The sequence below is a fragment of the Musca domestica genome, unplaced genomic scaffold (assembly GCF_030504385.1).
Source record: "Musca domestica strain aabys unplaced genomic scaffold, Musca_domestica.polishedcontigs.V.1.1 3, whole genome shotgun sequence".
Taxonomy (NCBI): Eukaryota; Metazoa; Arthropoda; class Insecta; order Diptera; family Muscidae; genus Musca; species Musca domestica.
The window spans coordinates 2,493,402-2,512,918 of NW_026712299.1; the positions used below are offsets into that span (position 1 = coordinate 2,493,402).

Below are 19,517 nucleotides of genomic sequence, written 5' to 3' on the forward strand. Positions count from 1 at the left end.
CCTTTACAGGTCTTCTATAGACAAAAGAAGATATTTACAGGCCTTCTATAGACGGAAAAGGGCTTTAATAGGCAGAAGATTTTTCTACGTCTTCTATAGGCAGAAAATTTATTACAGGTCTTCTATAGAAAGAAGAACTTTAAAAGGTCTGCTATAGAGAGAGGATCTCTGAAAGGTCTTTTGTAGAGAGAAGACCTTGGTCAGGGGTTTAATGGACAAAAGACCATTTACAGATGATCTACTGCTAGTAGACCTTAAGCAGATCTTCCACAACTAAAAGACCTTTAGCAAGTATTCTAGAGTCAAAAAACTTTTGACAGGTCTTCTACCATCTACAGGTCTTCTATAGATAAAAGCACTTTAACAAGCCTTCAATAGTGTTTTACAGGTCTTCTAAAGCCGGAAGACCCTTCACAGAGCTTCCACAGAAAGATAACCTTTAACAGACCTTCGATAGCCGCAAGACCATTTACAGGTAATCTATAGACAGAAGACCTTTTACAGGTTCCCTTTGACAAGTCTTCTATAAACAGAATGCCTTTAAGAGGTCTTATATAGACAGAAGTTATTTGGTAGGTCTTCTATATGCAGAAGTTCATTCAAAGGTCTTCCATAGACATAAGTTCTTTACTAGGTTTTGTACAGCTAGAAGACCTTTAGCAGGGCTTCTAGAGCCAAACAACTTTTGAAAGGTTTTCTACAGACAGAAAACCCTTTACAGGTAAGGAGAGAAGAACTTTTACATGCCTACTAGAGACCATTGGCCTATATCAAGTCTTCTATAGACACGTCACCTTTTAATTGAATTATGCTATATGCACTATCTGAATTTTTTATTACACAGAAAGATCTTATAGATATTCTTTTGCAGGTTAGCCCCCAAATTGTGAGCCTTTAGACGGATCTATCCAAAATGTTGAGACATTGGTCAAACCTTCTGTACAACCCCTAATTAGTAGCCTTTGGCCCATTACTCCTCCTAATGGGTACAAAAAATGTTGTATTCAGGTCCTCGTTTTCATATATCCCCCATATAACGTTACCTTTACAGATATTATAGACGGGAATTTGAAGTTCGTAATGGATACTTTAATCTTTGACAGAAAATTGTCTATGCAGGTCCACGTCTTTGCATACCCCACATATAACGGTATCTCTTTTTATTCGGCATTTTTAAGATATAGCGACATTTTTAACCGGAATTGTTTACAACTTTATACTTGAAGTTCAGAATCGGTACTGCAGCCTATGACAAAAAATATTCATGTAGCCCCCATATGAAGGCATTCATTCGATTTGTATCTTTCAGATTTTTTTTGCATTTTTTCAAGTTCCTTCTGAATGGTACTAAAAATTCGTCCAACTTATCTCCTTTTTTTACATTTTTATTTTTGTTATAGCAATCCTTCCCTCTTTCAACTCAGCTATAAAATAATGCAGGGCTTTTGCACATTCCAAAGGCCTGGAAACTGCCAACCAACAAACTTGTATTCGAGGTTCACGATTTAATAAAGGCCTCCTTTTAAGGGTTTATCGGTAAGACATCATTTGCGTGTAACCACTAATTAGTAGCCTTTTTTGGGTTCGATGTTGGCCTTAGCGCCTACATTTTACCAGAAACTTACAACTTCACCTAAAATGGTCCATTTATGGCATAATCCCATAGAATATTACAGGTTTCAGAGGCAGTAGATGGCCTTCCCGAAAAATATGACTATCGAGGGGCCAGTTATATATATATATATATATATATATATATATATATATATATATATATATACATATATATATATATATATATATATATATATATATATATATATATATATATATACATATATATATATATATATATATATATATATATATATATATATATATATATATATATATATATATATATATATATATATATGTCTTATCTAAGGGAATTGCTGACGACCTTTTTTTTAATAAATTACAATTCCGGTAATGCGACATAGATCGTCATTTTCGCATAATCCTTAATTAGTAGCCCTTTTCGAGTCTGATGTTGTCTTTAGTAACTATCTTTAACCAGAAAACCAGCAATGACAATCGAACTCCTTTTCCCACAATATATTGCTGAGCTTTTCAGGTTTCAGTGCCAGTAGATACTTTAAAGATAAATTTATCTATTGACGGTCCAGTTATTGATATAAATATATACGTAGTCCCGCGTAAGTACCCATTCCGTAGTTCAAATACGAAATTTGAAACAATTCCGGTGAATAATGTGGCTAATATCATCAATATATCGAATATCGGGAGGTATCATTATATGGGGGCTCTATGAAGACATGACCCTGCATAGACAATTTTCAGGCATAGGCTGCAGTACCCATCACGAACTTCAAATACAAAGATTGAAAGAATTTCGGGGAATAATTCCGTTGAAATCATCAAAATATCGTATATCAGGGGGTATCGTTATAAAGGGGGCTATAAGAAGACGTGGACCTGCATAAGCTATTTTTTCTACAAGTCAGTAGTACCTTTAACAAACTTTAAATATGAAATTTGAAACAATTCCGGTAAAAAATATAGCTAAAATCGACAAAATACCACATAATGGGAGGTACCGTTATATGAGAGCTATATCAAAACGTGGACCTACATGACCTATTTGCGAACTTAACTTGCCTACTCGTGAAATTCACATATATTCGCAAAATTTTAGCTTTCTATTATAATTTGTTCTAAAGATAGCGTAATTGCAACAGAATGAAACGCAGACGGGCACCGCTAAATCAACGTAGAATTTTACGCTGATCAAGAATATAAATACATTGCTGGGTCTGACATAAGTATTTCGAGGAGTTTCAAACTGAATGATAAAATTAATATAACTATAGGATGGTGGTGGGTAACATATGGTGGTAATAAGTAGAACATTAATTTGACCCAAATGTCTCCCATCCACTATACATTGATAGTCTGTAAACACATAGAATATTATATTATCTTCCTTTTATCTCTAAATTCCAAATCAACCTCACCCTCCAAACCACTTTGCCATCATAAATAAGCTTCTCTGTCGGCGTGGTGTGTACATCTGCGGGTGTGATTAGAATTTCAAATACGGTAAGGATTTGTGACTCTAAAGCGTGTTTCACAACACACGGTCGTGTATCTTCGATCAAGAGCGAGTTTGTCTGTGTGTTTCCTGTGCGTGTTACATTGCATATCCACACATACATACATATATACATACTTGCAATTGTTGTTTATTACTTACTCGATGAAGGAATAGCCCACCAAACGACCAGCATGCGAAAAGAAAGCAATAATAATCAAATTAACATGTCCGAAAATTCGGGTAATTTTCTCGGCACCATACAGGAACGGTATACTGCTGACGGTACCCACCGTGATGGTAATGCCTGCAAATAAACACAGAAGCAGAAAAAAAGAGGGGAGGTGAAATGGCAAATAAGATTCCTTGTTTGTTAGTTAGTATTCCATTAGCATTGGGAAAATCCTAAATGTTCCGCTTTTTTTTTCCCTTCGTCTACTCAACATCAATTGACTTAAGTACATTTCGTGTGTGTGAGTGGGTGTGAGTGCTAGTAATGTTGGCAATGTGAAATGTAAAATACAATATCCTTAATGTCCCACTAACTTAATTTCCATTAACGAAGAATTCACGGGGGAAGGGGATTCTTTTATTAAGGTTTTACTTCCCGTTTCCCCGGGAGCGGTGTTAGTTGGGAGAGGAAGAAAATTTCAATAAATTGACAGTTGTCTCAAAATCAACAAACAAATTTGGAAATTTACTTCCTGCCAATTGAAGTTGAAGTACGCAGAATTTACATAACAAACTTTGTTCTTCTCTTTAATATTCGACTTATATTCGATTTTTTCTGAAATGTATATATTTGCTATACTAAAACATTCTTCATGCCCTTGAAAATCCGTTTGTCATTGATTACATTTGACAGATTACACAAACTGTTTTTACTTCGAAAGTTCTTCTTTAGTGTAGTTCGGTTTTATTGATTGTCACTTTTATTGATTCGGTCACTTTGTAGACTTGGCTAATACATTTACGTTTGATAGTTGAAATATGAAGCGGCTTTTTTGATTTTTTTTTTATACCGCACACAACAAGGTGGTCAGGGTATTATGTCCTTGTGCATTTGTTTGTAACAGGCAAAAGGAAACGAGATAGACCCATAGATCCTTTTGATGATCTGCATAGAATCACATTCTAAGTCGATTTATGCATGTCGGTCCGTCTGTCCGTCCGTCCATGTCTTCTTGTGAAGAAAATGCAGGTCGCATTTATTATCCGATTGAGATGAAATTTTCCAAACAACATTTGTTTGGCCCAAGGACGAACCCTATTAAAATTGGAGATAATCGGTCAACATTTAGATATAGCTCCCATATATATCTTCGTCCGATTTGCCTTTTATTGTGCACCAAACGTGTAATATCCGCCTGCACATTTTTGCACATACAACCAAATTCGGTCTGAAAATAAGTATGCCAAATTTGATAGAAATCGGTTCAGATATAGCTATAGCTCCCATATATATTGCTCATCCGATTTGTTATTTTTGTCCTTCGCAGCCGTAATATGCACTTTGCAACAAAAATATTTGGGGGAATATTTCAAATACAACTCAGAAATACATTTGCTAAATTTTATCGAGATTGGTTCAGATTTTGATATAGCTCCCATATATAACTTCGTCCGATTTACCTTACGTTGTGCACCAAACGTTTAATATTTGCCCAAATGGGATGGAATTTGGCACATTCGATCGAATTGAGTCTAGAAGGTAGTATGCCAAATTTGCTGAAGATCGGGTAAAATATAGCTATAGCTACCAGATTTGTTGTATTTGTTACCCACAGCCATAATATGCACTCCGTAACAGCAATATTCAGGGAAATATATCACAGACAGATCAGAAATATCTTTGCCAAATTTTATCGAGATCGGTTCAGATTTGGATATAGCTCCCATATATATCTTTATCCGATTTCAAATTAATTGTGCACCAAATGGGCAATACAACTCCGAATTTAAAAGATACAAATGCTTCGGCATATTTAGTCCTTTGAACTTTAAATTATAATTATAATCATAGCGTGTATGATTGAATTCTCCCATAAAAACTTTTAATTGTTATGCGGAGCTCTACTAAATTAGCAAAGTGATGTAGGGTATCATAAAGTCGGCCCCGCTCGACTTTAAGACTTTCTTTAATGGTTTGACTTGTTTTTTTTTAATTTTTTTTTTATACGAAATTTAAGATGGCTTTAAGTTTCGCCAAACTGAGCATTTTATATCCCCTAATATCAGCTTGTAAAAAATCCACAAAACTGTTAGAATTATGGACGCTGATGGAGTATAGGATAGGGTTTTATACCCTCCCTAGCCACACGACTAGAGAGAGCATATATCATTTCATACGGCCAAAACGTGCCTCTTCGAAATAATGGGTTTAGACCCTAGCCCTCTTTGGAAAGAAACTGATTCAGGACATTTGGAGACGATCTGGCGGTGTACGCCCGTCTGGCTGTTTGGTGCGCATGATAACTCTTGAAGGGAGAATCCGATTTGATCCAAACTTGGTACATTGTACTACTATTGTCAAACTTAAATCGAGTTCTGAGATAGGCAATATCGGTCCACTCCTTCTGGTACCTCCCCAAAAAAGTTCGAAATTTTCAAAAAAAGAAAGGATAATCCGATTTTGCCCCAACTTTCAAAATTTCCATCAACACAAGATCTGTTATAAAGATGGTAGAGATCGGACAATTCCTTTTGGTACCTCCCCAAAAAGGGTGAACGTTTTGAAGACTCTAAACAATAATAAAATCCGAAATAAGCATCCGGTTCTCGTCATAATTCACATATCCAATTATTTCCTCTGACACAAGATCAGCTGTACAGATGGGATAAATCGGTCCACTACTTCTGGTACGTGCCCCACAAAGGGTCAAAATTTTGAATATCCATGAAGCTCATAAAACGCAAAATTAATGTTTGGTTTCATTCACAATTGCTACATCTTTATATTTCCATCAACACAAAATCTGTCATAAATACGGCAGAGTTCGGACCACTTGTTTTGAAACTTCCAGCACAAAGGATCAAAGTATTGAATAACCAAAACGATCACATAATCCGACATAAGCATCCGGTTCTCTTCATATTTTACACATCCCATTATTCTTACTGAAACAACATCTGCTATGAAAATGGGATATATCGGTCGACTCCTTCTGGTACCTCCCCCACAAAGGTTCAAAATTTTGAAAATCATCGAAGCTCATAAAACCCGACATTGACATTCGAATCCATTCAAACTTGGCACACCTCAGCATTACCATCAACACAAGATTTGTTATAAAGATGGTAGAGATCGGACCTTTTCTTCTGTTACCTCCCCTATATAGGGTTAAAGATTTTAAAAACAAAATGCTCAAAGAAATCGCAATTTATCTCAACCAGAAACCTGATATGAATATGGAATTTATTATTTCGCATAAAATTGGATATAAATGTTCGATTTTTTTGCCCATACCAATATCTTTATCTGTATTGGATGAGGTATGAAAATTGTATAATTCGGCCGAATATCTCGTGTCTCACGCACATTTTAACATTTTCTAAAAAAGATTGCAGATCTCATATAAAGTGAAGGAAGTAACCAACATAGTTTAAACCTGGCACGTCGCAATATTTATATCATATTTTTTTAGGAAAGTGGACAATTTGGCCTATTCCTTCGGAACCTACTCCATGGAGGGTCAAAAATTTGAATAATCATAACAGGAATCAAAATTTATTTTAATAATCGAATATTATCTGAGGGTATATATCTGTCGGCAAAACCAACAAATACTTTTTAACTTGTTTATTTCGAATATTTATCTGGGCGTTAATTCTCGTTCAGTCATTCAGTTATTTCAGAACTCTTTTATATACAAATATTTATTTCAACTTGCCGTAACCAAAGACTGGCTATAACAAAATGAAACTGAACCTATTTAAGATGACGTCTTTTGTAAATAAAGTAGCAGTAAAGGTCAACAGATGGCTATTGAAAATCTATGAAAGATAATCCGTCTACAGCAGATCTCTTATCTTAAGGGAATGTCTCTTAAATATCTTCTCTGTAAAGAAGACATGTAGACTCTAAAATGTCTTCTGTCTTAACGGAACCTGCAGAAGGGCTTTTGTCTATGGAAACCCAATAAATAGGTAATAAGGGTTTCTTAAGATAGAAAACTCTTTATTAGATCTGTAAAATCTGATTTGAAGAAGCATCCTCCTACCTCTGTCAAAGTTTGGGTTTGGAGATTGAAACGCTTTTGGGGTTTGGTTTATCTGACACAAGGTCAGAACCAATTTGTTTGCCCTCAATCGAGTGTGGCCAGCTCTTTGGTTAGGTGCGGAGCCAATATAATTCTTGTTCTTCCCTGAGTTCGGCTCTCAGTTCATAATGCAACTTCACATTCGACTCGAGACTTTAATTGCGATTTGAATATAAAACACATCACTACCAAATCAATTTCCAGTTGGTGCCAGATTATAGCCTCCGGTCTGGCTTTACATCTGACGCTACTACCAAAAATTAATATTCTGTTCTTTCAGATTCTACAAGCACAAGAATCGAATTTTCAAAGTACCACTATCCACTATGCTTGGAACCCAACTTCTTCAAAAAACGTAAAATGCAAACCTAATTAATTGTCGTCAAGTAACCGATCTTCCGAATAACATATCGATATTAATTAAATCTCTAATTTCAATTCTAAAAACTTGATCAGATCTTTATTGCCATTTGAAACTAGTAAGGAATGGACACTAAATATACGTGTATTTTGGAAAATTGTGAAATTGCTAACCGTAACAAAACAGAGCACTTTAAAATTGGAATTAAAACAACCGATACATATTCCGGGGCTATACGAAGACGTCTTCCTTCATAAGTAATTCTTGTCATAGGCTGTAGTATCCATTACGAAATTTTAAACAGTTCTGCTGAATAATACCGCTAAAATCATCAAAATACCGAATATTGGGAGGTACCCCTACATGGAGGCTATTACGCATACGTGATTTTTTGTCACCGGCTGTAGTACCTTTAACGAACTTTAAATACGAATTTTTTAAGCAATTCCGGTAAAATATATCGCTAAAATCATCATTACACCAAATATTCAGAGGTACCGTTATATGGGGGCTATATGAAAAAATGCCTTCTTCTCGTTCGAAAGAAAACGTGATTACAATAGACAGACAAACAGATAGACAATATTACTCAATTTTTTTGAAGCCAATTATGTGGTCACTAAAATCCAATTTTGTGTCACTTTGTGGCAACCAATCGCCATCCACTTGCCCACACATATGAATTTCCAAAAATGCAAAATCCAACCCATAGCCCTAAAAGTACATAAAAGTTTCTAGCATCTCCCACTTTATCTGAATGGACAATAAACCAAAGAATCAGTCACACACTTCCTTAAATAATATGAATTGAGCCAGGTCACATTCCTTGACCGATATGACCAAATCGTGTATTTTATAACAACTAAAACAAAAAAAAATCCAATCAATGAAATCTCCATAAAATATTACAAATCTTAAGCAATAAACTACAAACACTTTAGTATACAAAAACAACAACATTACTAACAACCACAACAACACGAAAGTACACAAAAACAAACTTACCCAATAAATAATTCGGTGCTCCCAACTCCTTCAGATACAAAAACAGAAAACTTTCGATGAAGCCCCAAAAGTTGCCCAGGATAAACAGGAAGAATATAAACGTTATCACATGTGGCATTTTTAACAAATTCCACAAATCCCTAAAGACATTGTCGGCCGGCAGCTTTTCGCCCAGCGGCATCATCAGCACCGAAACTGTTGAAATAATTAATAAGACATCGTATGTGTAGAAAGCTGCCGAATAATCCGTATAGCCGAGACCTCTCGAATAGTAATCAATCATGACACCGGTGATGGGTGAGAATATGGCCATGCCAATGCTGGAGAACAAACGCTCACGTCCAAAATCTCCGCCGTACTTTTCAATCATTGTCAGGGCAATGGGATCCATGATGGTGACACCGGCCGATAACATGGTGGTGGCGAGGAATCTGCAAAAGAGAGAAGCAAAAAACAAATGTTATTGAGAGAGAAAAAAAAATACAAAAAAAGAAAAATTGCCATGCAATGCTAACTAAATAAAGTTGGCTTAAAGTGGTCTTGTCACAAAACATAAACGTCACAATGGAAAAGGTATTCGCCGGATAGAGGGCGCTAAAAATATTTTATACTTTTTTAGAATATTTTATGGATTAACAAATTTTTATGAATGTCTTTCAAGGACATCACGACTAGTAAAAGTGGATTTTTTAAATATTTTCTCAAGGACCAATAAATGCCGATTTTTTTAAATATTTTATCAAGGGCCACTAAGAATGTATTTTTTAAAGAATATTTTTTCAAGGACCAAAATACCACTAAACGTGGATTTTCAAAGAATATTTTTTCAAGGACCAAAAGATTAATAAACGTGGAATAAATATTTTTTTAAGGACAAAGACCAATAAACGTGGATTTTTTATACTATATTTTTTCATGGACCAACATAACGTGGATTTTTCAGAAATATTTTTTAAGGACCAATAAACGTGGATTTTTAAAGAATATTTTTTCAAGGACCAAAAGACCAATAAACGTGGATTTTTAAAGAATATTTTTTCAAGGACCAAAAGACCAGTAAACGTGGATTTTTTAAAAGAATATTTTTTCAAGGACCAAAAGACCAATAAACGTGGATTTTTAAAGAATATTTTTTCAAGGACCATATTACCAATAAACGTGGATTTTTTAAAAGAATATTTTTTCAAGAACCACAAGACCAATAAACGTGGATTTTGTAAACAATATTTTTTCAAGTATCAAAAGACCAATAAATTTGGATTTTTTAAAGAATATTTTTTCAAGGACCAAAAGACCAATAAACGTGGATTTTTTAAAAGAATATTTTTTCAAGAACCACAAGACCAATAAACGTGGATTTTGTAAACAATATTTTTTCAAGTATCAAAAGACCAATAAATTTGGATTTTTTAAAGAATATTTTTTCAAGGACCAAAAGACCAATAAACGTGGATTTTTTAAAAGAATATTTTTTCAAGGACCAATAAACGTGAATTTTTTAAAGACTATTTTTCAAGGACCATAACGTGGATAAACGTGGATTTTTTAAAAGAATATTTTTTCAAGGACCAATAAACGTGGATTTTTTAAAGAAACGTGGATTTTTAAAGACTGTTTTTTCAAGGACCAATAAACGTGGATTTTTTAAAGAAACGTGGATTTTTAAAGACGTGGATTTTCATGGACCAATAAACGTGGATTTTTTAAAAAAACGTGGATTTTTAAAGAATATTTTTTCAAGGACTAAAAGGAAAATAAACGAGGATTTTTAAAGAATATTTTTTCAAGGACCAAAAGGAAAATAAACGTGGATTTTTAAAGAATATTTTTTCATGGACCAAAAGACCAATAAACTTGGATTTTTTAAAGAATATGTTTTCAAGGACCAAAAGACCAATAAATTTGGATTTTTTAAAGAATATTTTTTCAAGGACCAAAAGACCAATAAACTTGGATTTTTTAAAGAATATTTTTTCATCAAGGACCAAAAGACCAATAAATTTGGATTTTTTTAAGAATATTTTATCAAGGACCAAAAGACCAATAAACTTGGATTTTTTAAAGAATATTTTTTCAAGGACCAAAAGACCAATAAACGTAGATTTTTTAAACAATATTTTTTCAAGGACCAAAGACCAATAAACGTCGATTTTTTTAAACAATATTTTTTCAAAGACCAATAAACGTGAATTTTTTAAAGAATATTTTTTCAAGGACCAAAATGCCAATAAACGTGGATTTTTTAAAGAATATTTTTCAAGGACCAAAAGGCCAATAAACGTGAATTTTTTAAAGAATATTTTTCAAGGACAAAAAGGCCAATAAAAGTAGATTTTTTAAAGAATATTTTCAAGGACCAAAAGGCCAATAAACGTGGATTTTTAAAGAATATTTTTCAAGGACCAAAAGGCCAATAAAAGTAGATTTTTTAAAGAATATTTTTCAAGGACCAAAAGGCCAATAAACGTGGATTTTTAAAGAATATTTTTTCATGGACCAAAAGACCAATAAACTTGGATTTTTTAAAGAATATTTTATTTAAGGACCAAGAGACCACTAGTCGTAGATTATTCAAAAAAAAATTTTTTTAGGACCAAGAGAACAATTGACGTGGATTTTTCAAAGAATATTTTTTTAAGAACCAAGAGACCACTAATCTTAGATTTTTCAAAAAAATATTTTTTTAAGGACCAAGAGAACAATTGACGTGGATTTTTAAAGAATTTTTTTTCAAGGATCACAAGACCAATAAACGTGGTCTTGTGGTCTTTCAAGGACCGCCAGACAAATAAACGTGGATTTTTAAAGAATATTTTTTCAAGGACCAAAAGTACAATAAAATTGGATTTTTAAATAATAGTTTTTCAATGACCAAAAGACTAATAAACGTGGATTTTTTAAGGAATATTTTATCAAATATTAACTAACCAATAAAAGTGGATTTTTTAAAGAATAGTTTTTTAAGAAACAAAAGGCCTATAAACGTGGATTTGTTAAAGGATATTTTTTCAAGGACCAAAAGACCAATAAAATTGGATTTTTTAAAGAATGTTTTTTCAAGGACCAAAAGACCAATAAACTAGTTTCTTAAAAAATATTTTTCAAGGACCAAAAGAAAAAAAGCGGATTTTATAAAGAATATTTTTTCAAGGACTTAAAGACAAATAAACCTGGATTTTTTAAAAATATACCTGGATTTTTTTAAAAATATACCTGGATTTTTAAAGAATAATTTTCAAAGAATATTTTTCAAGGGCCAAAAGACCAATAAAAGTGGACTTTTTAAAGAATACATTTTCAACGACCAAAAGACCACTAAGTGTGGATTTTTTAAGAATATTATTCAAGGACCTGTAGACCAATAAACGTGGATTTTTTAAAAAATATTTTTTCAAGGACCAAAAGGCCAATAAACGTGGATTTTTTAAAAAATATTTTTTTTCAAGGACCAAAAGGCCGTGGATTTTTTAAATAATATTTTTCAAGGACCAAAAGAGTGTTTTTTCAAGGATCTATAAACGTGGATTTTTTAAATAATATTTTTCAAGGACCAAAAGAGTGTTTTTTCAAGGATCTATAAACGTGGATTTTTTAAATAATATTTTTCAAGGACCAAAAGAGTGTTTTTTCAAGGATCTATAAACGTGGATTTTTTAAGAATATTTTTCAGGGGCCAAAAGAATATTTTTTCAAGGACGAATAAACGTTGATTTTTTTAAAAATTTATTTTTTTTTAATCAGTTCTTTAATTGAGAATTTTAAGGATGACTTTTGGTAAATTTTATATTTCCGCATTTAAATGCTTATTTATTTAATTTTTCAACCCCAAAACACCCTCGGTTTCCCGCTGCCACATTCATTTTCAAACTCAATTTCATAATTATTATCTGTGAAATGATAACAACCACAATAATAATAATATCCTCAAATTCTCCATAATTTTCACATAATCCTCTAACCTGTTATTTCATTAATTGTGGGGGATTTACTGCTTATGGGAAAGCCTATCAACGAGCCTCCTCTCCCACACCCCTCCCAACCTCCACAACACATAAACGAAAAATAATTTATAATTCATTTGGCCAAAGCTGCCGTTAACAATCAAATCACCAAACCAAATTAATTAATATTATTTGAAAAAGGTATGCGAGTGGTGGTGTCCTTGTTCGGTTGTGGCATTGTATTATCCTAAACATCATCAAGGATTAATTAATTGTCTTCTGGTGGGGGAAGGAGGTGTATGGTTGTTGCCTATGGTCAGGTATGTCTGTCTTCCTGTCTTTGTATAAGAATATTAAATAAATATTAATGTCACACTCCCTAAAAATAATTGGGTTTCATTTGGTGTGGATTGGTGTTGATTGCCGAAAGGGGAAAGGGAAGAACGTTAATACCTTCCATGAAAAGGACATTATTTTCGAATTTGAACTTGGAAATAAATATCATTAACGAGATATCACAAATTCATGCTGATGATTATAGTGACTGTTGGTCTAATATGGACCAACATAACGTGGATTTTTCAGAAATATTTTTTAAGGACCAATAAACGTGGATTTTTAAAGAATATTTTTTCAAGGACCAAAAGACCAATAAACGTGGATTTTTAAAGAATATTTTTTCAAGGACCAAAAGACCAATAAACGTGGATTTTTAAAGAATATTTTTTCAAGGACCAAAAGACCAGTAAACGTGGATTTTTTAAAAGAATATTTTTTCAAGGACCAAAAGACCAATAAACGTGGATTTTTAAAGAATATTTTTTCAAGGACCATATTACCAATAAACGTGGATTTTTTAAAAGAATATTTTTTCAAGAACCACAAGACCAATAAACGTGGATTTTGTAAACAATATTTTTTCAAGTATCAAAAGACCAATAAATTTGGATTTTTTAAAGAATATTTTTTCAAGGACCAAAAGACCAATAAACGTGGATTTTTTAAAAGAATATTTTTTCAAGGACCAATAAACGTGAATTTTTTAAAGACTATTTTTCAAGGACCATAACGTGGATAAACGTGGATTTTTTAAAAGAATATTTTTTCAAGGACCAATAAACGTGGATTTTTTAAAGAAACGTGGATTTTTAAAGACTGTTTTTTCAAGGACCAATAAACGTGGATTTTTTAAAGAAACGTGGATTTTTAAAGACGTGGATTTTCATGGACCAATAAACGTGGATTTTTTAAAAAAACGTGGATTTTTAAAGAATATTTTTTCAAGGACTAAAAGGAAAATAAACGAGGATTTTTAAAGAATATTTTTTCAAGGACCAAAAGGAAAATAAACGTGGATTTTTAAAGAATATTTTTTCATGGACCAAAAGACCAATAAACTTGGATTTTTTAAAGAATATGTTTTCAAGGACCAAAAGACCAATAAATTTGGATTTTTTAAAGAATATTTTTTCAAGGACCAAAAGACCAATAAACTTGGATTTTTTAAAGAATATTTTTTCATCAAGGACCAAAAGACCAATAAATTTGGATTTTTTTAAGAATATTTTATCAAGGACCAAAAGACCAATAAACTTGGATTTTTTAAAGAATATTTTTTCAAGGACCAAAAGACCAATAAACGTAGATTTTTTAAACAATATTTTTTCAAGGACCAAAGACCAATAAACGTCGATTTTTTTAAACAATATTTTTTCAAAGACCAATAAACGTGAATTTTTTAAAGAATATTTTTTCAAGGACCAAAATGCCAATAAACGTGGATTTTTTAAAGAATATTTTTCAAGGACCAAAAGGCCAATAAACGTGAATTTTTTAAAGAATATTTTTCAAGGACAAAAAGGCCAATAAAAGTAGATTTTTTAAAGAATATTTTTCAAGGACCAAAAGGCCAATAAACGTGGATTTTTAAAGAATATTTTTCAAGGACCAAAAGGCCAATAAAAGTAGATTTTTTAAAGAATATTTTTCAAGGACCAAAAGGCCAATAAACGTGGATTTTTAAAGAATATTTTTTCATGGACCAAAAGACCAATAAACTTGGATTTTTTAAAGAATATTTTATTTAAGGACCAAGAGACCACTAGTCGTAGATTATTCAAAAAAAAATTTTTTTAGGACCAAGAGAACAATTGACGTGGATTTTTCAAAGAATATTTTTTTAAGAACCAAGAGACCACTAATCTTAGATTTTTCAAAAAAATATTTTTTTAAGGACCAAGAGAACAATTGACGTGGATTTTTAAAGAATTTTTTTTCAAGGATCACAAGACCAATAAACGTGGTCTTGTGGTCTTTCAAGGACCGCCAGACAAATAAACGTGGATTTTTAAAGAATATTTTTTCAAGGACCAAAAGTACAATAAAATTGGATTTTTAAATAATAGTTTTTCAATGACCAAAAGACTAATAAACGTGGATTTTTTAAGGAATATTTTATCAAATATTAACTAACCAATAAAAGTGGATTTTTTAAAGAATAGTTTTTTAAGAAACAAAAGGCCTATAAACGTGGATTTGTTAAAGGATATTTTTTCAAGGACCAAAAGACCAATAAAATTGGATTTTTTAAAGAATGTTTTTTCAAGGACCAAAAGACCAATAAACTAGTTTCTTAAAAAATATTTTTCAAGGACCAAAAGAAAAAAAGCGGATTTTATAAAGAATATTTTTTCAAGGACTTAAAGACAAATAAACCTGGATTTTTTAAAAATATACCTGGATTTTTTTAAAAATATACCTGGATTTTTAAAGAATAATTTTCAAAGAATATTTTTCAAGGGCCAAAAGACCAATAAAAGTGGACTTTTTAAAGAATACATTTTCAACGACCAAAAGACCACTAAGTGTGGATTTTTTAAGAATATTATTCAAGGACCTGTAGACCAATAAACGTGGATTTTTTAAAAAATATTTTTTCAAGGACCAAAAGGCCAATAAACGTGGATTTTTTAAAAAATATTTTTTTTCAAGGACCAAAAGGCCGTGGATTTTTTAAATAATATTTTTCAAGGACCAAAAGAGTGTTTTTTCAAGGATCTATAAACGTGGATTTTTTAAATAATATTTTTCAAGGACCAAAAGAGTGTTTTTTCAAGGATCTATAAACGTGGATTTTTTAAATAATATTTTTCAAGGACCAAAAGAGTGTTTTTTCAAGGATCTATAAACGTGGATTTTTTAAGAATATTTTTCAGGGGCCAAAAGAATATTTTTTCAAGGACGAATAAACGTTGATTTTTTTAAAAATTTATTTTTTTTAAATCAGTTCTTTAATTGAGAATTTTAAGGATGACTTTTGGTAAATTTTATATTTCCGCATTTAAATGCTTATTTATTTAATTTTTCAACCCCAAAACACCCTCGGTTTCCCGCTGCCACATTCATTTTCAAACTCAATTTCATAATTATTATCTGTGAAATGATAACAACCACAATAATAATAATAACCTCAAATTCTCCATAATTTTCACATAATCCTCTAACCTGTTATTTCATTAATTGTGGGGGATTTACTGCTTATGGGAAAGCCTATCAACGAGCCTCCTCTCCCACACCCCTCCCAACCTCCACAACACATAAACGAAAAATAATTTATAATTCATTTGGCCAAAGCTGCCGTTAACAATCAAATCACCAAACCAAATTAATTAATATTATTTGAAAAAGGTATGCGAGTGGTGGTGTCCTTGTTCGGTTGTGGCATTGTATTATCCTAAACATCATCAAGGATTAATTAATTGTCTTCTGGTGGGGGAAGGAGGTGTATGGTTGTTGCCTATGGTCAGGTATGTCTGTCTTCCTGTCTTTGTATAAGAATATTAAATAAATATTAATGTCACACTCCCTAAAAATAATTGGGTTTCATTTGGTGTGGATTGGTGTTGATTGCCGAAAGGGGAAAGGGAAGAACGTTAATACCTTCCATGAAAAGGACATTATTTTCGAATTTGAACTTGGAAATAAATATCATTAACGAGATATCACAAATTCATGCTGATGATTATAGTGACTGTTGGTCTAATATCATCGACAGTTGTACTGACTTCAATGATGACAATATTCCTGATGCTGGAATGTCTGCTAATGATATTGTGAGTTATGTCGGTTGTAATGACGTTCTATTTATAACCTACAACCTACGGTGTTTCATATATTGTGTCTATGTACATATATTTATAACATGTAGAAATAAACGAAATAGACCTCAAATATTTTTGGAAGCTCCATAGATTGGCAAAAAAATATCACAACAAAATTTAACAAAACATTTACAGATTGACATATTTTTATTCAATTTTTTAAATTTCATACTTCTTTCCCAAGAGGCCATTCTGAATATGTGACAATTGTCAGAATCAGTCCAACCATCCTTTTGTATATGCGTAGAAACAAACATCATTTTTTATATAGAAAAGCAAATGCCCTCTACTTCATCAACGAAAAGTCCACCTTAAAATTTTAGATTCGTTCCAAAAATTCATGTTAGAAATTTTTAGTACTCAGAATGCACTATTTGTTCAATTCGAAAAAATCTTTTAAGTTTTATACATTATTCAAGTTTTTCCATTTTCGTAAAGAATTACAGGACAATGTTTACCTTTTAAACCAAAAAGTCTTTAAAGTCTTTCATTTTGAATTTTACTGAGGAGGACATTAGTAAAACCATTGCACAATGGACCCACATCCAATTTTTTGTCCGAAATTATTGCAACATCGACATACGTAAACCCTAGAAATCAACAGTGACCTCAATATCAGCTCTATTCCTTTACCCAATACCAAATTTTTATACCCTCCACCATTCTATGGAGGATATGTTATCTTTGTCATTCCGTTTGTAACACCTCGAAATATTTATAATAGACCCTACAAAGTATATATATTCTGGATCAGCGTAAAATTCTAAGATGATCTAGCGATGTTTGTCTGTCTGTTGTAATCACGCTATCTTTGGAACGAATTGAGAAAGAAGAATAAAATGTTGCATACACGCATAGCCCCACTACAACGGTGCCTCCCGATATTCGGTATTTTCTTGATTTAAGTGCCATAATTTACCAGAATTATTTCAAATTTCGTATTTGAAGTTCGTAATGGATACTACAGCCTATGACAACTTTTTTCGTTTAGCCCCCATATAACGGTAGCTCCCGATATTCGGTATTTTGATGATTTTAGCGACATTATTCACCGGAATTGTTTCAAATTTGGTATTTGAAGTTCGTACTGGGTACTACAGCCTATAAAAAAAATTCGTAAGCCGGACCACGTCTTCGTATAGTGTACATATAACAGTTTACATTTAAGTGGTAGTTTCGGGAATTTTTTTTTGACATATTTCAAGTTCCTCCCAAATTGTGGATGGCACTTAGCTGCTTTTGTATTTTACCTCTCCATCCTAGACACCAACAATGATCCAAAATTAGCACCATTTAGTACTTTGGAACATTGATAGTAGGTATTTGTAAAACCACCACCAGATCGAACCAGGTACCACAAGGGAGCTCAATATCAAATTTCGAGATTTCAGCTCTTTTTTTTTTGAGATGCAATTTTTCACGAATCATTAGTTTGGCCCAAGAACGAGCCCTATTAAAATTGGTGATATTTGGTTCTTCGTCCGATATCATCTTTACTGTGCAACATATATGTAATATTCATCCAAATAGGATGTATTTCGGCACATCCGACGGAATTCAGCCCAGAAAGAAGAAGTTATAGCTCCTATATATATTTCATCCGATTTTGTATTTAAGTCACTCACATTGGTAATCTGAACACAACAATGATATTTGAAACCATACAGAGTGAGATGAAAAAAACCAATTTCAGATTTTGGTAATTTCTATGCCCCTCGTCCGAAAGCTGTTAAATTTATTCCAGCGACAGCTCATTATATTGTTTACAAGCGTATAAATACATTTTAGTGAGAATTCTCCAGAAAAAAGTTATTCGTGATATAATTCAAGCGTGATAGTGTGATTTCTTTTTATTTGGCTGGAAAACCACAAGTGGCTATCGGTAGAGCACTCCAGCATTTAAATGTGAATAAATCTTTTGTGTCTCGTACCATCGTGTAGCCCAACGTAAAGGAAGGGGACGACAGAAAACAGCAACATCACCAGAAACTGTTCGAAAAGTAAAGAAGCGACTTGATCGAAACCCTCGTCGCAGTGGCCAAAAAATGGCTCGAGAGCTGAACATATTGCAATTCGGCAAATATTGAAAAATGAGCTCGGGGTAAAGCCATTGAAATTCCAAAAAGTGCAAGAACTTACACCGCAACTGAAAGAAAAAAGACTCAAAAGAGCTAAAGAGTTGCGTCGCTTGGTCGAAAGTGATGAACTGCCGAATTTGGTTTTCTCCGATGAGAAACATTCGTTGTTCAGCAGCAGAGGTCAGTTGAAAATGTGCACCTTCAGTTGGCCACCAGAACTCAAGCGCCGACCATGGTGATGGAGTGGACTGCTATAACAGCCGATGGTCGTTCTCCGCTCGTATTAATCGACATCATCATCATCAGAATAATGCCAAATATTATCGTGAAAATATTCTGGAGGGTATATTAAAGCCTTGGCCCACAAACATTTTGGTCGCAGACCTTTGACTTTCCAATAGGACTCAGCACCACCGCACTAAGCACGCGCTACAAAATGAGGTTCCTAGCTTCATTTTCAGCGCACAATGGCCATCAAAATCTCCGGATACCAATCCGTTGAACTATTGTGTCTGGAGTATTTTGATAAGCAATGTTGGCACTAAAAAATACCAAAGAGTCGATCACCTCAAGTTTGTTCCAACTTTACAAATCCGAATATTTATATAAGTGCTAGGTC

At 32.7% G+C, this 19,517-nt stretch overlaps 1 protein-coding gene across 2 annotated transcripts in view; it reads right to left on the reverse strand.

Moving 5' to 3' along the window:
* The window catches only part of LOC101900156 (uncharacterized), a 213,319-nt gene that overhangs the window by 58,710 nt on the left and 135,092 nt on the right, over positions 1–19,517 (reverse strand). For both annotated transcript variants that reach the window (XM_059124593.1, XM_059124594.1), the window contains exons 6-7: positions 8,720–9,150; positions 3,257–3,401 (exon numbers count right to left, since the gene is read on the reverse strand). In XM_059124593.1, the coding sequence (XP_058980576.1) occupies positions 3,257–3,401; positions 8,720–9,150 (576 nt within the window). The remainder of the gene's footprint in view (positions 1–3,256; positions 3,402–8,719; positions 9,151–19,517) is intronic.